Genomic DNA, 25997 nt, shown 5'->3' with positions numbered 1-25997 from the left:
CTCTATCTTACGAGTTTTCCCACAGTTGAGGAAACAACTGCCATCACCTCAAACAAACCTGCTTTGAGGAAATTACAGATTTGCTTGATAAAGAAAAGTACGCAGGCAGAACAGACCCAGACTTTCAAAAGGCATCAGATTTAGTAGATCAGACATTTGAATTTAAAAAGTAAAGTTAACTGTCAATGAAATGTACTTGAAGTAGCTTAAGAACGGGGTAACCAATAAATCCTGAAACCTTAATGGCAGTTGGGATTCAGTATCAAAGTATTGTGAAAATGTTTCCATGTAAATGTTAAGCATCATTATTGCACTCACTGATGAAAAATTTTGAAAAGTGAAGAAAAATAAATCTAAGCTTCCTTAAGCCTACAGAAAAGGCCTTTCAGTAAGACACTGGAAGAGATAATTTGTTTAGCTTAACAAAAAAAAAAAAATACTGAAAAGTGACTTAATTAGAATAAGAAAGTATGTTTTGGGGAAGAACATATCTTTAATCTACTTGGGAAGGTGATTAATATAAAACACTGGCTTGGAGCTACAGTTAAATACCTTCAGATTAAAAGGTGCACAGACACTTTCTGTTATTGATGCCAAAAGATAGTTCATGATTTGAACACACTACCTAAAGAAATGGTGATTTTTTCACCTTTTGATTCTTTTATATCAAGACTGGATATTAAACATGAAATGTGTATTATGGTATCTGATCTAGAGATCACATGGAAGAAACAACAATACTTTATGACTGAATTGTGTGGGTCTGTAGCCACTGAACATCTTAAGTTTTTCGGTTTTAACCAAAACCTACTGTCATGCAATAAATAGCAGAGTTAAACAGTGAGGCTAATCTCAAATGAAAGCATTTCTCTATTAGACTCTCAGGTTTATAATAAAACATACAGGAAGGTATTAAAATACAAGTAAAAAGACAATATTGTTATTTTTTTAGTAAACAAACTTGTGAAATGTTCTGGTTTTGTCTTAAAAAATCAAAAGTATTTGAACATGTCTATTGGTGCTAAAGAAATTACACTGAAATAATCTAGTAAACTTAAATACAGGAAACATCTAAAATACTAAATATGCAAAAACAGAAAATAAAAGACATTTTACCATCCTATTTTTTTCCTTCCGTAGTTGGATTTGTTTCTTGAAAACCTCTGACAAGATTCTATTTAGAGATACTGCTTTTAAAACATAATTGAGTGCTTTTCATTCCTTACATGTTCTATTACATATTTATTTTACTAATTAATTTAGCCATACAAAAGTATGCCTATTCAAGGCTGGAGGCAGACAAACAAAGTAACTCCCTGCACACACCTACTTCCCGTAATCCTTTTGAAATTGCCGGTGATACTTAAATAAACATAACATCTTTGTTTTGCATCCTTCAACAGGAGTCATGATTAGAAAAGAGTTCCATAATTGATTGCTGTGGCTCCTGTTATAATATCAGTGCAGGCCAAGGCAGAAGGCAAAGAATTTAAGAAAATATATAACATCAGAATTTTTGCATCACATTAGTGCACTAAGCTGGGGTTTGGTGCAGGAAGCAAGCGTGACCTGATGTTCCCACAGACCTGCACTCGAGTGAATGGACCATGAGCTGCAGGCAAGAGTCATAGAATCCTGCAAACATCTCTTTAGTCCATTTTCAGTGGGAATATTGGCCAGTGTCCTGTCAAAGACTGGAGAGGTGATTTAAGCCTTTCTCATTCCATGGTTATTTAAAGAGACCACTCTCAGATGCTGAGGTCTAGCTCATGCCAACCTCCCAGTCCTCACACAGCAGCTGCAGAAACAGTTTCTAGTAGAAGGATGGAAAAAACCTGGCTGGTGTACACATACAGTGAGAACCCACTCCTGCAATGCTTGTGCAAACAGCTCCACCAACGTGGGTGGGAATTTAAACATCAAACTCTAAATCTATATAATCATGTGCCATTGGAGAACAGCAGTTCTCAAAACAAGCTGATGAACAAGCAACTGTTCTTTCCGAGCAAAGCTACAGAAGTGTAAGTACAGAAAAGAAGTAAAAGTTTGAAACAGGAAACATAAGAAAGAAATCAGGAAGTTTTAAACTGACCCTCAGCTGCGGAGAGGCTCCAGGCTGCCCGCCAGCCCCAGCCAGGGGGGTGCTGGTGGATGTGATGGAGCAAGTTACTTCTTGAGCCAGCACCAAACCCTGTGTGCAAACAGCGCTAACCCACCTGCTGCAGGAATGCCCCACCGCCTGCAGCCCTCGGGGGCTGCGTGCAGCGCCCCAAGCAGAAGTGGGGCTGAACTGATCAAAACCAACCGAGAAATTGGTTCCCCCACCAGCACCTGGGTTGTTTCTCTTGCGGTTTGGGTGGTTTTCTTTTTTTTGTTGTTTGTTTTTTGGTTGTTTTTTTTTTTTTGGGGGGGGGGAGTTGCTCAGGCCTGTTTTTTACACCTGGTAAATTTCAAGAGGGTTTGGCTGTTGAAATAATGGATGAAGATGCGGTATGTTAATGCTGTTTTTAATGCATTTTATCTTGAAAAAAAACCCCACAGATCAGTTCCTGGCAAACAGAGACGTATTTCAATAAAATAAACCTATGATTTAAAATAAATACCCAGAAAGCCTGTTTCCTACTGCTCTTAGGAAGCAGCATTTCTGTCACTCTGGACATCCGTTCTGCTTTAAATTCGTCTGGCTGAGCAAAAAGCATTTCGGGAGTTGGGGGGGTGTTGAATTTAAAAAAATCAAAGCCACCTTGTAAAGTGCAGAACACATAAACAAGAAGTGAACACAGCGACCAGTGCTGTCGGCCTCTCATTCCTGCGACCTCGCACGGGTTATGTCGGTAGGTACAGGCAGGAGGCCGCCGGCGGGGCGGGCGAGCGGCCGCTCTCGGCAGGTAGCCATTTCCTCCTCTGGGGCTGTAACGTGATTCGTGTCAATTACTGCTTTTGCGTGCGCGCACCGCTGCGTGCCCACCCTGCGCCGCCGCCCGCCGCCGGGACAGGTCCCCCGCCGGCCGCGGGGCGCAGCGGCAGCCCCGGCACTGCCCCCCCCCCAAGCAGGGCGCCAGGCGCCGCGGGGGGGGGGGGGGGGGCGGGGCGGGGGCGGGGCCTGGCCGTGACGTGGGCGGGGTGGGGCGGGGCTGCACAAACAGGCGGGCGCCGGGCGCCGGCAGCGCCGCTTCCAGGCGAGCGAGGCGGGCGGCAGCGGGCGCTCCCCGGCTCCCCCGCACGCCGCCCGGCGCGCTTCCCCTGGCTCCGCCGCCCATGGAGCAGCGGGGCGGGCGCTGCCCCACGGCTCTGCGCCCCGGCGGTGAGTGACACGCGGCTCGGAGCCCTCCTCGGAGGGCGGCGGGCGCTGGCCGCCAGGGAAGTTTGGGGTGGGAGGTGGTGCCGGCGGCGGGGCGGTCGCGGGGGGGGTCCGCGCCCCCCCGGGCGCGCACAGGCGCTGGCAGCCGGCGCTGCCACCCGCTCCGCCGCCCGGCACCTGCTGCCGGCTGGTGGGAGCCCCGCGCCCGCGGGAGGCGAGCGCCGCTGCGGGGCTGAGCAGCGGGGCTGGACCCGCCGTGCGAAACCCACCGGCCCCAACCCCGAGGGGGCTGCGCAGCAGCCGCCCCCCACCCGCCGTTCTCACCGAGTCGGGCTCGGGGAGGCGTCGCTGGTGGCGAGGAGCGAAAAGAAAGCGGGGCGGGGGGGGAAGGTAGTCGGCAGCACCCGGGTTGTAGATGTGACCAGATCTGCCCCTGGGCACTTTATTTCTTTGCCTCCTTGTTTGCCCTGTGGCTAAATGGCAAGGGCATGTCGCGGCAGAGTGGCAGGGGTGTGGAAGCGGGGTGGCGGAGCGCAGGGCTCCAGCTGACAGCAGGACAACTTGCAAAAGCTCCTCGGAGCATCTCTGATCCGTTCCCACGCAGGGTGCTGGATCCGGCTGGATGCAGCGTGCTGAACTGGAGCCTGGCAAGCTGCGCGCAGGGCTGGAGGGCGAAGTGGTGTTCGGGGGTGGCGGAGGAGCACGGAGGCTTAACTCAGCTCGCTCTGTTCTGAAGCACTGGCTCCCTGCAACAGCCCGGGGAAGGCTTGATTCCTGCAGTTCTCGGGGTGCTTTCTGGGGATCAGGGCGTAAGGGGCTCACATCTTTTGAGGGCAAAAGGATGCTGGGAGGGAGGGATGGTAGCCCCCAGCTGGAAGGGTTCTGGTTTGGTCTTGTCTTCCAGCCGAGATCAGGAAAGGGCACCCAGCTAAGTACAGGCAATTCAATCACCTCAGTTGACTGCGAATTAAAGTATATGACTCCCCTTCCTCTCTGTTAGTGCGGTAGGTTGAGGGCTTTCCCTGTGCCAAGACTGTTAGTCTCTGGATACTGGGGAGGGGAAGAAAATAAATCTGAGAAGTTCTGTGAATACTAAGCTTGAATGGCATGGGGCTGGAGTGTCTGTGGGGATCATACCTCTGGCATGAGGGACCCATTCATTGCCCACTCTCACTGAGAGTCTCGGCAGTATGTATGCCAAGTGGAGCATCAGTGGAATAGGTTCAGTTTAGTATATGCTCATATATTGTCTGGCTATCAAACTTAATCTGTAAATATATATAAATATAGTAATTGTTACAATTTACATCTGCTAGCGTTTCTTACGCTCTTGAACAAGTGCATTTCCCACATTGCTCAGAAATGAGCACCTATCAGTAAGAGCGCAGTTACTGACATCAGCTTTAGCTATCTCTTGCACATCCACCCTTTCAGTACCCACCCTGGATTTTTTCCTTTTTGGAAAATGCAGACGCTTTTGATATTACATCGTTATCGAATGCCTCCGGTAGGTCAGCAGCAAGATTACGCATCTGAAGCAAAGCCAGCTGCTGCAGTGGAGAGGCACTAATTTTGACAGAGCAAATTCTGACTCCAGCATTGCCAAGTTCTTGACTGTGTCCCCTCCTTGTCAGAATACTACCTTGGTTGTTCTGAATTAACCATATACTTCCACAGACATTACAGAAGAACAGAGGAGGTGGAAAACAGTTTTGCAATACCTAATACATGCAGGTACAGATACATATAACTCTTCTGCTCTTCATTAGAGGAAACTAGAAATGGTTTAATTAGTCTGATTAGCATGGGATCTCACCCTTCCCTCTTCTAGAAATGCTACCCAGAGCTAAGAAGCTATCAGAGCCCAAAAGTATGTCAAAGCTGATGGATTTCTGTGAAAAGTTTTGATAGTTAGAAGAAGAAAACTGAAAATATGCCTGGGCAGTCCAAAATGGAAGATCCTGAAAGCTCACCTTATTTCTCACTCCAGAGTATGAGGGTTCCCTCCAGGTCACCATGTAGTGCTTTGCTTAGTAAATGATTGGTTTAGCCAAGCCTAATACAGCGATGACCTTACCAGTATGCACTCTGCTCCATTATTATTCTGAAGGCAGGACTGGAAGACACAGAAATCAGCTTGTAATATGAACTAAAAGATTATGTGAAAGTTTGTGTGTGTTTATTGTTGTTTTAAATGTCTTGCTGGTATTTGAAATGGGGCCCACAGCTACAGAGAGTGAAAGAAATTGCTTGGCAGAGAAAATGAGAATGGGATTGCTTAATCTGCTGTGTTCCCTTTTTCAATACATCTAGTTAAGGTGAGCCTGTGTACAGAAAGGGAGCAAGACAGGACTGAGCCATTCTTTCATGTGGATTGTTTTCTTGGGGACAGCTTTGATGAACTAGGAAACAACTCTATTAACTGTGCAGTAGATTTCTGCTTCCTAATTGGAATGTGACCCATTTTGCTTGGAAGTGGGGTGGAGAGTAATTTCTGGATCTTGAGTTGAACATTTGGGTTTATGGGGGGATAGAGGAGACAGTATGTGTATGCTTTCTCTTTATGAAAAAAATTAGTCATGGCAGGTACTAAAAAAATTGCTAGAAGGTGGAGGGGGATTCCATATTAGCATTCGGTATAAAACCTTTTGTGCATCCTGAGCTTTTCAAGTTTATTTTTATTCTGCTGTAATGTCCCATTTTATTTTTACCTGCATGAGGCTCTCTGATAGCTACAGTATCCTCTCTTCTAAAAATTTTTATGATCTCTTGGCATGAAAGACTGCAGTGGTCCCTTCTGACCTTAAGGGAAAAAAATGCATGTTATATATAACTACAGTCTATTATAAATTTGCTACTTCATTGCTCACACTGGAGCTGAACTTTCTTTAGAAGTCATGAACTGGTGACCTAGCTAATTTGTGTAAACTGTATTTATCACAGCAGGTGCAGAAATATAGCAGACTTCAGCCAAAAATACTTCCTACCAAGTCAGCCTTTCTCAGTGTGTGAAGTTCCCCAAACGAAAATTGAGAGACTTTTACAATTGTATTTCTGGAGTCTTACAGCTGATAGACAATCTATCATCTTAACAGCACTGAAATTATGTTTAAATTTCTTAACATGCTGACTGTAAAAGTTAGTCATGGCTTAATTTCTATTGGTTATGCAGATTTTTTTTTAATATATTTTGGGAAATGTACCTAGACAATATCACTTAGGCACTGTAATACAGGTTTGTATGGTTGCTTATCTTTTTACCTCCCTTCTTAATGCACAGATGGCTTTTTTTTATATCATGAGGTGATCAATAGTTTATGCCCCTAGAGATCTATGGCTTCAGTAGTATATTGTTCTAGTTAATACACTTGTCTCTGTAGCACTCACTGAAATAGGCAATTACTTGTAGTTAATTACTGGAAACTAGAATTTGAGCATTTCATTGGCACTTGTTTAAAATTTTTATTAAAATGTGATTAAAAACAGTGTGTGAGGAAGTGTGGGAAGCATTTCTTCATGAAGAGAGCATTATGAGACAGTTTAATAGTTAAAAACAGCAAAATGCAGAATATACTTCCAAAGGAAAAAAATGTTTAATAAACTAGATCAGACTTAAAAATAAATGTTGCTCCCTTTCCTTTCCTGCTCTTGACTGAGCTTTAAGTGATAGCTGTACTAGAGTTTTATGCGAACTGGATACAAACTGTCACTCAAAAAAAGCTCTAATAAACAATTCCTATTATGTAGGAATATATCCTATGGCAGACACCATCTATACTTAGAGGACAGGAATATAAGGTGTTCATATCAAGTTATTGAAGAATTTAAAGTACACTACAATTGATCTAGTTCAGGTTTTTAAACACAGCATTGAATACAAATGTCCAGATCACTGACTTTCATCAGTTTAGAAAGTTGTTTTTAGAGTTGGTTAGCTCAGTTATGGATTTTTATTTTTTTTCCCCAACATAAGAAGCCAGTTTAGCAGATGTGTGGGTTGTACTGCACAGCTAGTTTTAACCAGCAATGTTAATCTTATATTTTTCAGTATTTAGTGTCCAAATATTTGCAAAGGAAAACAGAGTCTGCAAATTGTGTTGAGGTTCTACCGCATCTGCAAAACTAAATATAATTTTATAAGAACAGAATGGCTCCTTCAGATTTTCAGCTCTAATCTCCCTCTAGAGACAAACTTCAGCAACTGATCTATGGTTCTCATTCAGGTCAGACTGCTTTTTCAGATGCCTGGGCAAAGATCTTTCCAGTGAAGGGTTTCAGTTCTACAAGGAGAGAAAGTGAAGGCATCTGAGATGTAACCTGTTCATCCTCAGTCCCTAGAGAACCATAAAAACACAACTTTGCTTTAATGAAGATGAAGTCACCTGCGTGTTCATGGGAAGGTTTTAGTCTTCCCTCTCCTAGTCACTGTCCTAGTAGTAACTGTGTCTCATTAGCTCTGCTAAACCTCTCAGTATGTTGCTGTGGGCTTTTTTGTGAAGCGTACACTTGTCAGATTTGCCAGCAGACTCAACCTGACGCCTACTGACTGCCATACAGACACTCTTTATGTTCCCTCCTGCCTGCTTCAGCAGCTAACTCGAAGGCTTTTATGAAAGTTTAGAGTGAAACCCAGCCCCATCCCACCCCCAGCAAAAATGAAATTTTCAGTCCAGGCAAAAACTGCCTTATTTTGTTAATGCTAACTGAACTGAAAATTATATATAATCTAGGTAGTTTAGGCCATGCCATTGATTGAGGATTAACATACCAAAGCATTAAATTATCTTGGTAATGTGGTAAGAGATAGAAATCATAAAATAGTGACACATCTCAAAAGGCATTGTAATGTGTTTAAAAGCCAATGAAGTCTGGCAGCTGTGGCCCTCCTACTGCGTTTACTGAGAAAAGCTTCCATTTATTTTCAAGTTACTATTACTTTTGAAGATTTTTTTAATCATGAAAGCTGATTTGATTGACAATGTCCACATTTAATCTTGTTGAATAAACACTATGGCACATTTTGCAAATTAATTGGAGAAGGCTGAAGAAAAGATTAAGCAAAAGCAATCAGACTTTGAAAAGTCTTGGTATAATCTTCAAGGCACCATTTAACATAAACTGTGTTTCTTGTACTAACTTGCTTGTTTACTTGTAGCAAATACAATAGTAATGACTGTCAGTTAAATTTTTGTACTAATCTGGAATACAGAGTCATTGAGGGAAGTCATGTATGCTCTGCGTGACTTCTGGAGGCAGTGAAGAAAATTCTTTAAAGCAGAAAAGTAATTTGGCAGAGTGGTTGCTATAAACTCTTCAGTGTATGCTTATTATTGTTGAAACAGTTTTTTAGACCCACAGATTATAAAGCTATGGAATACATGTTTGCATCATTTTATATAAACTGCTGTAATTCTAGCCACCAAACTGCAGATCTACATAAAGCATTAAAGAGGACATAAGAGAAGATGACAACCAATTTATATGCAGTTTTATTTCTGGACACCACTTTGCCCACACAACTTGTTTTGAGATGAATCTAGGAGCCATATCCATTGTGTTGCATTAGTCTCACAAAACACAATTGATCCAGGTATCAAACCTACACAGATTGAGAGAAACAAAAGAGAGTGGAAAGAAAAGGCAGACAAAGTTGGGATTTTTTTGCTTGCAAGCAAAACAATAGCATGTATGTACTTTGAAAGGCATAATTACTGATATGGTTTGTTAGGTGTGCTTAAAGGCAGTAAATGCTACAGATACTGTAGCAGTGTTCTGCATTGTAGGAACACCTGTTGTGTACCTTGAACAAAGAGTTGTGGAGGAACAATTAAATTCTGCATGTCTGAAACAGAAGATACTCCCATGTTATTCTGAGGTCTGATGTTGCAACAGAAAACAGTTGGGTTTTTTTGGAAAAAGCTATACTCCCCCACCACCAAAGTATTTGAGTTAAAAATGGAAAGACATAGAGGCAGAGCTCCACTGAGGCTCAAAAAAATATCTGAGGTGAGGCCCTTGGTACCACACCTGTAATATCCTACAAATCTGATTTCAAAGATTAATGGCAGCCGAAAAAAGAGTAGAGCTCAGTTAAGAGACATTTTGCTGTGTCTTTTATTTCCCCAAAACATTCCCATGCTATACTCGGCTGCAGGAAGAGGTAAATAGAAAAAGCTGGCAACTGAGTAGCATGGAAACTGTGAATTAAAAATGAGCAGTCCCAATGAACAGGTATCTCTAGTTCATTTAAAAAAAAAAAAAAAAAAAAAAATCCAATAAATCTGTTGTCACTAATAGCTGAGACCAGCAGCTAAAAGTTAATCTTTTCAGAGACAGGCAGCCTATTGCAGAAGTTGGCTATTGGCATTGCATATTTCAGCCTGACTACTCAGAAATAAGGGTCCCTACCATTAGGCTTTAACTGAATTCCTTTCAACAACAGTTCAACCTGTTCCTCACTGGAATCCTATTACGCTTTTCCAGTAAGGTGTTAAGGCAACAACTCAGGCTTACTATTTATGGAGCTAGTGATTCTTAAAATATACTCTGAAGTAAGTGGCTATTCCTTTAATCTGTGACCTTAAAATTCAGCAAGAGTTGATGTTTTGTTGCTCTCATGTACTGAGCTGCCCATCAATCACTGATGCAATCTGACTGGTGCTGTACCATTTGCTCACGTTGCTGCTGAATATAATGGCAGCATAGCTCAGTGGGGACATCCACCATGAATATATATACCAAACTCTTTGTCACCCAGCGTCACCCTACCAACATCCTCAGTGCAGGGCAAATAATTAAGATTATTTCTTGTTATACCTGAAGTAGGTCAAACAGAGAAAGATTAACAGGAATGGTGAGGACAGGGAAAGAGCAGAAGATTAATTACAACAGCCAAATGGAGCTCTTTTAGCAATATAAAATTTCAGCAGCCAAAAATGGAAGAACAACAAATTCCTCTGCAAAGCTGCCTCACATCAGACATCACAGAACAGCCTGCAGCATGATCTTCTGCCCAAGGCAAGAGCTTCATGAGCTCGAAGCCTGTGGGCATGCAGGGAAGCACACCCTCTTTAGACTTCGCACCTATCGTGACACTTTGCTTCCCTCTCCTCCCAGCCTTGATTTCTGTTTCCGAACAATATCACTGCTTTGTAGCCCTTTAAAAGTGGTTAGATATAGGGAAAGCATAAAAGTACTAATCAGTAGCAAACATCAGGAAGCAGACCAGATCCATTCAGGATGGAGTCATGACCTCTGTAAATGCAGAGCTACCAAACAAAACTTTCTAGATCACTTAGAAACACATCATTAGTCCTTGTCACACTGGGGCTTAGCTTATTGTGGAAAAGTTCTTAGTTTCTTTTCAGATTCTCTGGAGAATTTCCAAAACCTAGCCCTTCCATTTCCTCAGGTTGTTCATACGTAATTTCATATTTCAGCCCTTGTTAGCTGGTACAGTATGCACTGTTCCAAGCTTAAAATTCATAATTACAATAGCCTGCTGAGACAAAGCAGTTGGGTGCTCTGCCATTGCAGCTTCCACTTCTAAAGTGAGTTAGACGATACCAAAATCATGCTTACACAGCCATCCACTGAGTTTATAAAGTCTTCGGAAAACATTTTAGCTTAGGGAATTTGTATACGCAGCCTGCTTAGAACGTGACGATCTAACAGCTATGCTATGTGTGAGGCCATTAAGAGTTCACTTCAAACATTGCATTAGAAACACCCTGACCTTTAAACAGAGTTCAGTGCTGATGGTTAGTAGTCCTTTGATAAAGTGTAAAGTTAGTTGTTTACGTCACAGCAGCTTGGTGGCTAACTCTTGAAATGACCTTCAGAAGCATTCATTGTGTAGTTTCTTTCCTGAGCATCATGACTGGAACCACAGCTCTTCTAGCATTTTGTTAATGCAGTCATACTACGTAGTCTATGGTTTCATTATCTTATGTTTTGCAGGGCCAGAGTGCATGCTACCTGATATATCCTGAGAAACCCCACTCACAAAGCAAATACTAACTTTTCTTTGGTCTACTACTCATGCAGAGCTCTTCCTAACTGCTTCCTAGGAGAGTGTTACCTTCCCACAGTTGGGCAGCTCTATCTATATTGCATGAGCCTTTCTCCCCAGGAGGTTTTACTTCTAAGGTTGCTGTCACATCATCCTTTAGGAGGCTGTAATTCCTAGGCTTCCTACAAGACCCTCAGCTTTTAGAAATGCTCTTTTGGGCCAGTCCATACCTTTTCCTTTTTATGTTTTGTTTCAAAGATAAACCTATTCTTGCAGATAAAAATGCGCTTAATTCTCTTGTGATTGTGCTTCAACTCCAGTGAAATCAGATTTTAAAAAATAATAAAAAAAGTAATGCTCAAGAGGTATCTTGGGTGCAAAAGTTTCATCGTGTCTCCTGATGACTGGAAATTATTTTTTCATGGCATTATTGTATGTGCCTGTCTTTTAAAAACTGTAATTATACCAAATGATCTAGGAGCATAGAGTTGGGAAAGCTGAAGTTTGTTCAGTTGTGACGAGTGAAAGATACTTGTATTGTGGCTTTAGTAGTGATATGTCTGAGTATAAAATAATGTGCTGCTTTTTCTTTTCCCTCTTTCAGCAAAGTTTCTGTCTGAGAAATACGTGTTCACTCAGCAAAACAAAAACAACTTTTAAAGGTTGTTCTCGGTGGAAATCACTCTATGCCCCATTACCTGCTTGAGTGAAACCAGACTAAGAACTTCTGTCATGGCAGCTTTTCTGCTGGGAGCTGTGTTGCTTATTGTTCAACCTCAGATAGTGCCTTCCAGACCGGCTATAAATTCAAAGGCTGAGACTTCTTCTCAGTCTGTTCAGAGAGAGCTTTTAAAGAAAATGTCTCAAAAAAATGACTTCAAAGAAAGCATTCATTCTAATGGATCATGCCGGCAGCTGCCACAGACTATCATTATTGGAGTAAGAAAAGGTGGAACAAGGGCTTTGTTAGAGATGTTGAGTCTCCATCCAGATATTGCAGCAGCAGAAAGTGAAGTTCACTTCTTTGACTGGGAAGATCATTACAGAAATGGATTGCAGTGGTATATTAATCAAATGCCATTCTCTTATCCCCATCAGATCACCGTGGAAAAAACTCCAGCATATTTCACATCACCTAAAGTGCCTGAAAGAGTTTATAACATGAACCAATCAATGAGACTACTCCTTATTTTAAGAGACCCAAGTGAGAGAGTACTGTCAGATTACACCCAAGTGTTCTATAATCACATGCAGAAGCACAAGCCGTATCCATCCATTGAACAATTCCTGATTAAAGATGGTGAACTCAATGTGGACTACAAGGCAATAAACAGAAGCTTATACTACATTCACATGCAAAACTGGCTGAAGTATTTTCCTCTCAATCATATCCATATTGTAGATGGGGATAAACTAATCAAAGATCCCTTCCCAGAAATAGAGAAGGTAGAAAGATTTTTGAAGTTATCACCACAGATAAACGCTTCAAACTTTTATTTCAATAAAACTAAAGGCTTCTACTGCTTAAGGGACAGTGGTAGAGAGCGTTGTTTACATGAGTCAAAAGGACGAGCCCACCCACAAGTAGATACCCGGTTACTTGAGAAACTGCATGAATATTTCCATGAACCCAACAAGAAATTTTTCGAGCTTGTGGGCAGAACATTTGACTGGCACTCATTTGTGGCAAGTTAGTGGTAGGCTTCAGAACCTATGTTCCAGTGTACATTTAGAAATTTTAAAAGGGGCATTTAAGCTATAATTTATTTGTAAAATCCATAAATATTTCTGTACAGTATTAGATTCACAATTGCCATATATACTAGTTATATTTTTCTACTTGTTAAATTTGAAAGCATTTTGTATTGTTTTTCATGGCTGTTAACATTGTGTATGATGTGTCTATATGAAGAAACTAAATTATTTCACTTCAAGATGGTCTCTTGAGAATGCATTGTCTTTTTAATAAATAGGAAATTCATTACAACAGAACCCTTCAGAATTATTTGAATACTTTGGCCTTTCTGGACTATTCTGGACTTTCTCCTTTGATTGCTAATGAATATGCTAGACTTTACATTTCCTTTTTTCTTGCTTTAAAATGTGGTTTAAGAATTTCTCTATCACTTGAAAATATTGTTGTACTTAGCAAATTGTTCCATTCTGCTTTATAAAATTATTTCCTCAAAAGTGGTTGTACTTCTACATGTTGGGACATGCACACCCAAAGGAAAGTGGAAGTCTCTGTAATATGACATATTAACTGCTGTACTTACCTTTGTATAACCTGTTATAACAAGTGCTCCTCCAATTCTTTGGCAGTACAGTGCAGGTTTCATAGTAGATTTTTAAGGTTTCTGTGGGGACCTGCTCATAAAATCTGGAGTTAGCTGCAGAAATATGATCAACCTGAAAACTTCCTACAGTCTCTGAATATATATATATATACACTTCATAAAGGAGGGTTGAGAGAAGACTTTAAGCAATATAGGGACATTTTCAAGGTTGCTTATGACTGTTCCTACGTTTTATAGCACATTTATGCTTTGCCATCACTGAAAATGAACACTTACACCAGAAAAATTAGTTGGTCTACATTGCAATAAGTAGCAACTTCATTCATATAAATATTACCACTTGTACTCCATTTAAGGCTGTTTCCTATGAGCTGTGCAGGTGCTTCATGCAACTGAAAATTGCCCATGGGCTGCTGTTCTTTTAATCTCCTTCCATGAGCCATGATGCCAAGTCTTGATTAGACTTGTGTGTTGTGGGATTAACCCCAATTCCAGGAACTTTTATGGTCTTTCGTCTGCTAAAAATGGAAGTTAGATGTTAGTACATTAGTAAAAATTACAGCTCTCCTTGTCTACAGTAGTTATGATGTTGTCTTAGCCATTGATTTCTGGAGTTAAAGTTAATCCTGTTTCCACACAAGGCTTACTACGGTACTTTCATTCTGAGCTCCTAATTTTCCTGTTGTGTTTAGCTGTTGAATGTGCAGTGGCGACACCCTGTAAATCTGAACTTGTAACTGATTGTTGCAATCCTTTATAAAATTTAAATGTAGAGTCATTAATTTTTTTCTGGTGAGATGGTGCAAACTTGGGCACTATGACAAGGTACCGTCTGGATGCAAATATCCCATATTATGCTGCTTGCATGAAAATTTGCAGATGATGCCCTTCTCTCTCCTGCTCCTTGTGCACCTGCCCAAGCTGTATTCAACCTCAGGGAGGTTGGTGGTGTTTTATAAAGTAGACCTTTGATGAAAGCCTACAATGAAATGGTATTGTACTCAATAAAATATTTTCTGAATTGCATCTTTCCTTTCTCTTTTGTTCATCAGTTTCTAGTTTGGAAGGCCAGTATTTAGGATTCAACTCCAGTTTAGATTCCAGTTAAATGTTACTTAAGAATTGACCTGTAGCCTAGTGAATTGGTTGGAAAGCAGTTGTTTGCTACTCAGTTGTGCCTGTATGGTCCGTTGCTGACCCAGAATATACGACAAGGAGGGAAAGTTTCTGGTGACAGTAATGTCAGATCTTACATGACGCAGATGCCAAAAATTGGATTACAGGATTGTAGTGCCATCATAAGTTTTAGAAAAGGTGAGTTCAGGGGGGGTTGTGTAATTTGGGGCAGTATTTTTCTTTACACTTATTATTTATTTTTTTGCTAATGTGATCTCTGCAGGAGCCATCTGTACCTAAGAGGTTTTTGGTCCAGACAAAAGGCTTTTCACCTTAGTACAGTCCCATCTTCACTGGGACCTCCCTACAGTCCCAGACTACACCCACCACATTCACCAAATTTTTGCTGGGAAAGGAAAACTACTACCAGGGTATGTGACCAGGAGCCAGAGGAGACAGGGTTGGATCAAGTTCACCTGCAGCAGGTCATACAGGGCAGCATAAGGTGTAAGTGTTGAATTGTGAATGCCAGAGCAATATTGACACCTGATGTTGGTACTGAGAATACTTTTAGATGTATAATGCTACTTTATACCAGTATCTTGCTGTCACTAAGCAGGACACGTGCACGTTTCCCACTGCCCAATACGGCTTGTCTCTGTAGAAAGAGAAGTAGAGCATGAACCATTGGGTCACTGTTTCTGTGTTAATGCTAAGACCCCATAGTGTGTTCTCTGTAGTATCAGGAGGTGAAATGACCACTTCAGGGGCACATCCTGAAGCAGAGGTTCACATGACTCATGCCTTAGACCCTACATTCAAAGGGGCCCACAGACACTATGTCAAACTGAATGTTTATGCCTTGTGCAGGGGTGGCATGATTGTACAATACTTTATCCTGGAGGTTGCACAGCTAGCTATGTGGTGGCTATGATGATGATGGAAAATAAATCACACCCACACTGATAATAATGGTAAAATTTACCTGTCATAGATGTCCTAAATTCAAGAGTTACAATACTTAAAACTAGGTTTAGAGTATGAATGTTCAGTGTAACAGAGCAGCACTCACTTCCCACACATGCGTTACTGTATTTACGTATATTTCCTAGACTGTTTCAAAAGTAATGCTAAACAACAATAAAAAACAAAAGTGAAGAGAGAATGGAAGAAAGAGGCTGAAGCACATTCTTATTGGGACTGTAGAAACACCAATAGGGAGCACTGAAGTCATGCCATATCTATTAATTTTTAAAAATCTCTGAAAATCCCTTTCCAGTGTTATGCAATATAGGTATTTCTGTAAAACTCTACCATCTCAGGTTTAAAGTACAACCACTTAGGTGTTGCTCCAGAGGCCTGTTTCCTCGGGGCAGCTAGCCAAGTCTGTGATTACTCTTGCAAATATAAAATAAATACAACACTCAATGTGCAATTCAAAGCCTACCACTCCCCTTGAGTACAAAAAGAAATACCAATCAAGTCATTAATCAGGGTGGCACTGTAGGACTAAGTCTTGCCCTTTGCTTCACAACATGGATTACTGTGAGTCTTTGAAAGCCAGATATTGTACCTGCAGAGGACAAAGTTTGAGCTATAATCATTATTCCATGAGCACTGCTGAAAAAGTATGGAAAGGGAAAAAAGTCTCCTAGGAAAAAAATCACAGAAGTTCTTACTTCATCAAGACTATTGCTACGTACTGTTGGTGCTGTATGATCCTTTTACACGTGCTTTGTTTTTCCTTGTGCCTTTTTCCTGATGTTGTAGGTGAAATAACATCTACTGTGCTTGAATAAACCAACTTTGTTTTGGAACAGCTCAGAAAAAAATCCATCCTTTTTTTTAATCTTGCTTGAGCCTGTTTGTATTGGGAATATGGTAATGCTACACTCCATGGTGAGCGTGTGAGACTTACCACCACAGAGTAGTTTAGACAAAAACTTCATTACTTTGGGGCTCAAGGCTGATTCATGTTTCCTTGTTTCATGCATTTTCATACCTATTTTCTGCAGAAAGCCAGGATTCTCATTCTCTGTTGTCATACACTCAGATTTCCAATATCTAAAAATAAATGTTGGTGTAAGACGTATTTCCATGTATGTTTCTTCTGCTGTATCTAGCATGACTCATCATGTATTTAAGAAAGTTCACACATGCACCCCACAAGTAAGAGGCTGTACATCAAAACTACTTTGCACAGGAATATCCCTTCTTCTTTCCCTTTTTCAAAGTCTCTGACTTTAAAGTCCTTATTAAGCTCGCATTGTGGATGAAATTTTGCAGGAGTAAATTAGTAAATGTTCTCTATTACAGTAATACAGTAATAAAAAGTACAATAAGGCAAAAATATTAAATTAACATTGTCAACAAAGTGTGTTGAACTTGCTACTAGGTGCATACCAGCTGAAATAGTTGCAAATATGTGCCCCTGCAGCTGTAATATTATTCTTTTCCCATTCTTAACCCTGGAAATTTTATTTATATGACTCTGCCTAAGTGCCCAGTTATGCTGGAAAGATTGTATGTTCAGTGTTACTTCCTTCATTTTGCAGTTGCATTCAAAAGGCCAGTTACAGATGGCAACCATGCAAATATCTTATGAAAAACATTTATTAGTATTTTGCTTACCAAAAATAAATGAAATTGCATTTATGTCTCCTAGAATATTAGCAAAGGAAAGCAGTACTCTTTCCTTGCAATACTAACTGATCCACAGTAAATTTTCTACTTAACTACCACACATCAGTTGATGCAGCTTTTAAGTTAATAGTGCAATAAACTCAACAGTGATGCTGCAGATTTTAAATGCCTTCTGGGATATATAAAATATGCAAGTCAGGGTGGGGAGCAGCTGGATGCATAGGAACAGCTGGTCTCATTGGTCTGAGAACACTTTTTTTGTTGTTGTTAATGATAAGGGACATGAAATTTTTGGCTTGAATATAACTTTGTGTTATCTATGAAAGCAGTGTCTTCAATTAACTTCTAAGTCAATAATCCTATCATAATGATATAATCTTTTTACTTGCTATTGACGTTATGTTCTGCCAAAACAGTTTAAGAGCCAAACCCCAAGCAGCAGGTGCATGAGGAATCCTTTAGTATATTAAAAAAATTGTAATACAACATAGACACATAGTTTCGCTTATGAAGGCACATTCACTTGAACAAAGGACTGTTCTAAAGTGAATGGAAAAATTCTTCTTAATTTGGATGAGGGTTACAAAAACAGGAACATGTATGCATTCACAGTGAAACAGCAGAACAACTAACATGCCCTCTGCTCCTTGGTTTTCAATCAGTCACCACTATTTCAACAATAATGATCAGGGCATTTTACAGCACTGAACACAGTTCAGTCCAGATAACACACAGTTAGAAAAGGAGGAGTTCTTGAAGTATTTCTTACACCAGCCAGACTTCTCATGGTATCTCCTATTACTGAAAATTGTGACATTCCTTTTTCCTCTCCAATATGCTGCTGTATCGCATCTGTCCTATGATTAACTATTATATTATCACTCTGTAAGAAAATAGCTCCATGATCTGATGGTATTTTTATAGAATACTGTTCAAATGAATGGGAAATCACAGCGTTATAGGGTCTCAAGCATACTTTGTTTATGTTTGTTCTGATATATTTTAAACTTTAATTAAATAAAATTCAGCTTATTTGGGCTGTGTAATTGTATTACAGGAGGAGCTATTGTCACACCGTCACATGCAACTAGTTACCTAATGCTTTTGGTAAAAATAAATGTATAATCAAAGGAACATATTTTTCCCGTTGCTAGAGTAGCAGTTATGTTATTGGCAATATTAAGAGACTTTTACCTATACTATGAGCAGTAGCAGTATTTCTTGTGAAGTAATGGAAACAGTCTGAGAACCATTCCCTTGATCCACATAGGAAAGGCATGTTTTTTCCCCTTGTGACTTTGTGTAAAGTACAAAGAGCAGGAATGCAAGTTGTGTTGTACAGTCAGTTAACAAAGGTAACATAAGTGTGCATGTGCTGGAAGAAAAGGCATTGGAACCATACCATGTCTTTTTTATTTTACTGACTTGTTTTCTTGCCTGAGCATGTGGGTTCCTGTGCAAGGGGAATAATAGAAGGAACAAGAGGACACACCCTCCAGAAACAAAGCATCTAATCCATTTTGACGGTGACACTGGCTGGGACCAGGGCTAAAGAGCCAATTAAACAGACAAGGACATTGGAAGCAGATAGTAAGGGAACACTGGATACAGGGAAGCATCTTACCATAGCTGCATTCCCTATGTTCACATCCTTACATATGATGAACAAGCAGGAAAAGCAGCTTCTTTCCCAGTTCTTGTCTGTGCTACTTGAACAGAGAAAAGGCATCCAAATCCATCTGAGTATCAGTTGACTCCCATGCCTCAACACCTTTTTTAAAAGTCAGCGCAGTATAATGCAATTAGAGTTATTATTCACCTAAGTGTCTAATCTTCCCCTTTTTTGTTTTTAAATTCGTACTAAGTTTTCCATCTGCTACAAATAAAAGGGTTTGATGAATAAATGATTTACAGCCTGCAGGAGGAGAAGAGTTCATATTAAACATTTTGCAGACAGGAGACTTGCAAAAGAGGATATTTTCTCATAGAAAAAAAAGAGCATCTGTGGACCAGTTGGTTTCTTGCTGACTAAGCCAGCTGGATATGATACTACTTTTGGCAGCTTCCTTATTCTTGTGTGGGCTTCAGTTATATGAATTCCATAAGATATTTATTACTGAATATAGCTATATATTCAATATCATGCACATGATGTTTTATGACGTTGGCATTAGTTTTCCGAGTTAATTATTTAACATCAAATGATGTTAAAATCCTAGTGCCTTTTTTTCATACTTAATGAACTTGAGTCAGCTAAAGCTCAGACATTCATAAACTGGAAAGAAAATAATGTAAAAGTTTAACCGCCTCAATGCTCCTTTTAGTGACTCATACAAGAACTTCTCTTTTGTAGCCTTATGGAAGAAAGCTAAATTTCAAGCACAGTAAATAAAGGAAAGGATTTACTTCCCTTACAAATGGGGCAATGCATGAAAAATGGATTTTAGCAAGTAAATTAACTGCTCATGAAGTTGAACAGGGATTGACAGCTCAGGAAAGTAAAAAGGAAAACCTTTCCTGTTCTCAGAGCAAGGATAAAATGGGTATCACAGCCTCTGTGGGGGCCTGCAGAGTTCTGGTATGTTCCCTCCACCTTATCACAAGCATGAGAGTTTTGCAGCGTCTCACCTGTCACCAAAGGATGCTTTTTCTTCTCCTCTGCCCCAGGTTACCAGCCTTGAACTGGCCTGTTTAACTGCTAGTATACTGGAAATAGCAATGTAAACATAAAGGAGAAAGTGGCTTAGTAGAATCAGCTCTCTTCTCCACCTACATAACTGCTTGCCTTATATACAGTTATGCTGAACCAGCTGGGAGGACGATGAGCCCCGTGCAGACAGCAGGAATACATTACAGCACTATTGCTGCTAAACTCTTCATTACCTTATTCAGGAGACAGCTTTGGCATTATTCCTACTAACTGAAGGACCTCAGCTCTTTAAAATTGTGGCCATTTTTTTGACAGACAGGCCATCATCTCTTGTGTTTGATTGTCTAGTAATAACTATTTGCTGGGGAATGATGCCGCTAAATTTCTTTTTCCCCAAACCAGTGATCCAGAATCTGATTTCAGCAGATACAAGCCATGGTTGAACGCTCAGAGATACTGCTTAATCTGGCCAAAGCAGGCCAGAGGTGTGCCAGAACAAGAGTGGATTCAGCTGAAAAAGAACTGTTTTTTCAGCTGCATCAGGTCCCTGGTTCAGGTCATCACACAGTTCTGCAAATACAAGCAACCCTGAGCACACCTGAGTGTGAGACAGCCTTTCATTCCAACAACGCCACCAAAAATTAGCCTGTTAAACTACAGAAGTATTCAGGAATTACAGCACCCTGAGATATTCCTGCCCTCTATTTGTACTGCCTTAGGACTGGTACAACTTTGTGGGCAAGTATCCTGTGAATTGGATCAGGGAACGGATCTATTTTTGTATACATTTGCTTTAAAGCACTGGTCATGCAGAGATAACTAGGTAAGTTGCATGCTGTGGCTATTGTGGGAGTTGATACGAATTTTGGCACTGAAGGCTTTGTGCTGTGACACACAGCCCTGGTGTGTACATTGCAGCATAACCTATCTTCACCCACTGAATCTTCTAGTTCAGACCAACCTGTGAACTGAAAAATACTCTTGATAAAAACGTTTAAATGAAGTGAATGCCCAGAGCTCATTTTCACCTCTTGACATAGTAGTAGTATTCAAACACTCTAAGTGAGGAGGTAAATGGGTGGTAAACGACTCCCAAACCTCTCTGTGAGGACACCACAACAGTGAAAGTGCAAATTCCCCAAAGCTCTCAAAATGTTCATCTCTCAATGGGTTATGTTTACTTTTCTATACAATCCTTAACTTCTTTGTGTCTGCCAGCAAAGGGTAGAGGGTCTAAGATAATTCCTGTTTTTGAAGGAGACACCTTTAGCACCACCTTTTCATTAATTTCACAAGGGATCTGTGCCACAGCTTTGTATTTATAGTTAAATATGTGACGGGTACGGTTAACCAGAAAAAGAATGACAAAAAATGTCTTTCTTAATCTAAAAGAATATACAATTCTTGATCATGTTTAACTAAAATTCTAATACTTGGGAAAATATTTTTCTAATAAGCAGGACTGTACCTCCTTCTGCTCTCAAATACACTAATTAAACCTAGTGTCCTCCATACAATCATCTGAGGAAAGGGAGACAATACTCTAGGTCCACAGACATAAACTACAGCATGCAATCCTATCTTCTGAAGTACTGAGAGCAGGAAGGCTACTTTTTCCTCTTGCTGGTGAACATGTAAATTTTACTGTGTTTGATGTCAGGCTTACTTTATACCTCTGAAGGAGAATTCTACTTAGAATATTTTAAATACCATTTAATACCTTTCGTATCTGCAAAATCAGTTTCTGAAAACTTGCTCTTAACTTGGCAAGTGGGAAATGGTTCTAAAAAACTCTACAGACATGTATCTGTACAACTCTGATTTCTGTTACAGAGTGGTAGTAACAGTTCGACAGAACTAGTAGTCAGTGGATTCAGAGTTTCAGTCAGAAATGCCCGATATCCCTGAAGTCACCATAGTAGAATTAATACCTAGGTGCTGAAGTCAATTCCTCTATGTCCCATCAGTGGTATGCATCGCTAAAGTATTTCAAGGAATCACATTTGCTTTTTTATGCATTGTTCAGTTAAAGGCTACAATCAGCACATTTGATTTTTTAATACAGTATACTAATTCCTAATCCTATGGCAGATATGCCATTACTTGACTAAATGTCTTTCAAACTGTCACAATCACTGCCATGAAATATCTACAGTTCAGTGATAATAATTCATACTTATATAATACAATTCTTTCCAAGTATTTTATAAGACCCCTGAAATGCAACCAGTGTTACAGTGGAGAATGACATTCAAGTTACGTTTGAAAGTCACACAAAGAAAGCAGACAAGTTAATTTTTGAGAAAACCAAATGCAAACCTCTACCCTTAATAAGGACAGTGAAGACTTTGAAGTGTGGGTCAAACAGGAACTTATTTTTCAGCACATCCACCAGAGTCCTACTTGGTAAACCATGCAGTATTAATTTACCTTTCTCTGAAAATGGAAATGCTGAGGAATTAATCAATGGTCCCAAAGAGAAAGAAAAATATTAAGTGTTTTAAATCAATGCCTTTCAACAGTATATTCAGCCAGAAATAGATATATTGTTAATCTGCCTGGTGAGACATTGGCAGGTAAAAGCCATATTTTTAAAGGTATTTATGTACCTGGAAATGCAGAAAGGTGTCCATTGGGCTTTTCGAAAGCACCTTCATAAGTACCAGGTTCTTTGTAGGGGTTTGAATACTGTGGCTCTGATAGCCTCCTGAAGGCTGTGTGAATATTGTCACAGAGAAATGGGCTCTACATTCTGAAGAAAAAAAAATAACCAAACAAAAAAACCACGGGGTTCACAAATGGAGAAAAAAAAGCTACATTTTAAATCTCTACAAACTGAAGTGATAAAATCTTCTAATCTTTAAAGACACCTAACACTTAGAGGAAGATCATTTCAATACAGAGAGTATTATTTCTCTGTCTGTGCCATCTCTGGTGATAAGCTGTCTGTAGTTTAGCTGAACCTCTTCTGAAGTCTTGCTTTCTCCTTAAGCGAAAGTGAAAAAGAAAACCAACCAGAGGGCAGGGATGACCTACCTCAGCTCTGTTTTCTATGGAACAATTGCAATCATGTCACAAGGTTTTACCATTATAGGAAGTGAAATAATGGAAGAAACCCAAATCATCAAATAAAATACACAGACATTAGATACACACTAGACTTTTCCAGATGGTAAACCGAACTCTCAAGTCATTTAAATCAGCACAGATTCATTAAAGCCAACACACTTTGTTATCATACACTTTTCATCACTGGAGAGGGTTCTTGAAGAAAACAAAAATTACCTGTACTTGTTTCATAAGCCCTTGGCACTTCTGAAATGCTGTAAAGGACTTTATTAAAATGAGACCAAAGTCTTCTCTCCCTGATCCTGGAAAAGAATAACAAGGCTATTTAGCTGTCCTTCTTAAAGTAACCAAACTGTATCACAGGAAAAAAAAAACAACTTTAAAATTTCATAGCAGAGGTGAGTAGAGCCAAATATCTTTCGAAGAACAGAAAATCATGTAAAAATTAGCTAGACTCCAAGTGTTCATGAAAACAACTCATGTCTCACAAAATCCCCTCCACCCAAGTAAGTACATTTCAGTTTTTTACTGCCTGTCAGTCCAATGCATGCTACGTAAACTTGCCTTGCACAGATTTGACTTGTTCACTCTTTTACAGAGCTAATTTAAAACCATGCCCACTCTACAAATTTTCCAGCAGGACAGTCAATAATCTACTAACCTGATATGTTGCTTTAAAATTTAACAAAAAAAAAGACAATCAAGTTAAATGCAGCAGAAGCATGCAGACAGTCCCAGCAGTTACGGTTCATTGATAGCGTGTTCTACAGCCCAAACTAAAGATTTGTAGTAGATCAATTTTTCTTTCATATTCTGAGAAAAGTCTACTAAATTACACATATTTTGACACCTGTAACTCAAGCATAAGAGAGACAGCTAATGAATGAAACCAGATTTTTCTTATGGCTTTCTTGGAGCTTGCCTATCAGTAAATAAGTTACCAGGGGTTTTCGCCTTTTCTATTGTATTAAGTGAATGCCTCATGCAAAGAAAATGCCAGTTTCATGCTCTCCATTTTATACTTGAAAACAAAAAAAGAATATGCAGGAGTTTTTACTGAGGCAAATGCCAGTTTGCTCATGCAGGCAAGCAGTTCAGCAATCAGACAAAGCAGACAGCTGCAGATTGGTTTATGAGGTGTGGAATGCAAGAACAGTCATCATTTCTTTGAATGGCACCTATTAACCATCTCCTAACAACTTTTTAGCCTCCATGGACAACCTCTGAGAAAAAGCAATGACTTCCAGTCTGACTGTCCAGGTTAAAATGCTAGTTTGAAAAGCAGCAGCAACCACAACCGCTGCCTTTTATTGAATGAAACGTGTCTGAAGGATCATGCTAATCTGCTAACAGATGTCTCACATGATGGATGTGGCAAACAGAGAAAGACTTTCATAAACTGCAGAGCAAGGCCATGACTATGCTCAGATGCCAAATGTAGTTTAGATATGAAGACAAAGAAATGTGGAGCCGCTAAGCATTTTTATTCTTTTTTTATTATTATAAAATTCATATAGATGTTCATGGAAGAAAGAGAACCAGCTCTGTCTATAAAATCCTCAGAATATTGTGGAATATCTAATTATTTTCCCTCAATTTGGTCTAGCTAAGAGGTGTCCTCAAAAGGGCTCTCTCCTGACACATGATCAAATGTAGGTTAGCTCAAGAGGAAAAGGTAAAAGTTAACACAAATCAGAACATCAGATCATTAGTAGTTAATCCCACAACAAACTGACATTTTAATTCATTCCTTTCGTGAGATGGCTTAATTTACTGCATACCTCAATAGTGGTTTTCTCTCAAAATCATGGGGATATGGTCTCCGTGAGATGTGGTGGTGCTGTTCTTGCTGAGTATATGCTAATGCCACTTGTCTTGTTATTCAACTGGGAAAGAAAAAGATGCAGGAAAGCAAATGTAGCTTTAGGTGAACCTTGATAAAAGGACAAAAGGGCCCGTACTGCCCTGCTTCTGCTTGCTTCTGTAGAAATCATGAAAAAGAGAAGAAAATAGCAGGCAGGAGGAAAAAGGTGCTGCAACAATGAGGTCAATGATTATATTTATGATATTTACAGGTTTAGCTAAGTTAAGCTAAAGATAGCACTACATTATTTTCCAATAAAGACAACAAAGAAAGCAAACAGATGCATAAAATACAGCAATATAAAATGTTTTTAAATAAAGTAATAAACTGCTGAAAGGATCAAAGTTTTCAATATTTTTGAAGTGCTTATATTGATATTTCATTTGCAGGAGGTAACAACATTCCTTTAAATCATTGAGAGTAATTGAACTGATGTGGCTGTAGGTTGTTTGCTGTTCTGAGGATTAAATATAGGAAATGTAAGTCACCATTCTATAGTTCATGGTCCCATAAATAAATAAAGTCCTATTCTGCTTGACTTCTGTGGGTGAGTATCAGAATACAATTATTTTTTTTTTCCTAAATAAACTGGAATCAAATAATTTAAAAGTTTATACACTTGCTAGCAAGATGTACCTCATGTCTGCTTACAAAAACTAAGTAGTTCAACGTGTCGTACTTTTACAGTACCGTTTGCAAAAATTACATTCCATTGCTGCTCTTCCTGATTGGCTATAAAAAACATGTACAGGATTTACACAACATCGGAAAGACCTTGACAACATTACTTCAGATGTCCAGATGATGTATAACAAAAATCTTTACAGCTTTACTTGCAAAACCCTTCATGCAATGCTGAATATTTCTGTGCTATACTTTCTGCTAAGTGTAATTGAGAACATGCTTGCATTAATGTTGTCAGGATTCCAAAACAGAATAAAAAAACCCACAGGCTCTTTAAAATTGCATGAGTACTTAAGTATAAAACTAGATCAGGATTCTGGAAAGGAGACATAATAGGATTTCCTCTACGGATCCCTGTGAAG

The 25997-nt window shown here is 39.8% G+C and overlaps 1 protein-coding gene across 1 annotated transcript; it reads left to right on the top strand.

Moving 5' to 3' along the window:
• Positions 1-3160: 3160 nt before the first annotated feature.
• Positions 3161-14635, top strand: HS3ST1 (heparan sulfate-glucosamine 3-sulfotransferase 1). The gene is made up of 2 exons (XM_040594127.1): positions 3161-3304; positions 11917-14635. Exon 2 carries the CDS (start codon positions 12045-12047, stop codon positions 13005-13007), a length of 963 nt encoding a protein of 320 aa, XP_040450061.1. The 5' UTR covers positions 3161-3304; positions 11917-12044; the 3' UTR covers positions 13008-14635.
• The last annotated feature ends 11362 nt before the right edge of the window (positions 14636-25997 follow it).

Source organism: Falco naumanni, chromosome 1 (assembly GCF_017639655.2).
Source record: "Falco naumanni isolate bFalNau1 chromosome 1, bFalNau1.pat, whole genome shotgun sequence".
Classification (NCBI taxonomy): domain Eukaryota; kingdom Metazoa; phylum Chordata; class Aves; order Falconiformes; family Falconidae; genus Falco; species Falco naumanni.
The sequence above is the reverse complement of the archived record's forward strand: the minus strand, read 5'-3'. Positions and strand labels throughout refer to the sequence as shown.